General features: G+C 60.2%; 1 protein-coding gene across 1 annotated transcript; it reads left to right on the top strand.

Annotated features, from left to right (window-relative positions):
• Window positions 1–6: 6 nt before the first annotated feature.
• On the top strand, window positions 7–477 carry LOC104916453 (zinc finger and BTB domain-containing protein 22-like; the record flags this gene model as incomplete). Its single annotated transcript, XM_010727492.3, has 1 exon — window positions 7–477. A coding segment is annotated over exon 1 (354 nt), but the record flags the coding sequence as incomplete, so codon positions are not given.
• Window positions 478–482: the final 5 nt, after the last annotated feature.

Here is a 482-nt window from a genome sequence, read left to right as displayed (position 1 = left end):
ACGGAGGAGGAAGAAGACGAGCAGGTCGACTTCTGCGAATCCTCCGAGGATTTTCCATCTCCTTACGGTGGTTTGGAGGAACCCCCCGACCCCCCCGGCCCGGCCCCTCGCCCTCCTCTCCCTATGGACGTTCAAGGCAACCAGATTTTAGTTTTCCCCCCTCAAAGCGGAGCCGAACACGGCGCCGTTCGACTGACGGCGGCTCCGGATGGTAACAAAATCTTCATGTGCCACTGCGGCAAAGCCTTCTCCCATAAAAGCATGCGAGACCGGCACGTCAACATGCACCTCAACCTGCGACCTTTCGCCTGCCCCGTCTGCAGCAAGAAGTTCAAGATGAAGCATCACCTGACGGAGCACATGAAGACCCACACGGGCCTCAAGCCCTACCAGTGCGACGTCTGCGCCAAGAAGTTCATGTGGAGGGACTCCTTCGTCCGGCACAAGGCTCACTGCGAGAGGAGGCACCGCGCCGCCGCCCT

This window comes from Meleagris gallopavo, unplaced genomic scaffold, assembly GCF_000146605.3.
Source record: "Meleagris gallopavo isolate NT-WF06-2002-E0010 breed Aviagen turkey brand Nicholas breeding stock unplaced genomic scaffold, Turkey_5.1 ChrUn_random_7180001899650, whole genome shotgun sequence".
Classification (NCBI taxonomy): Eukaryota; Metazoa; Chordata; class Aves; order Galliformes; family Phasianidae; genus Meleagris; species Meleagris gallopavo.
This window is presented reverse-complemented; position numbering and strand designations above follow the sequence as displayed.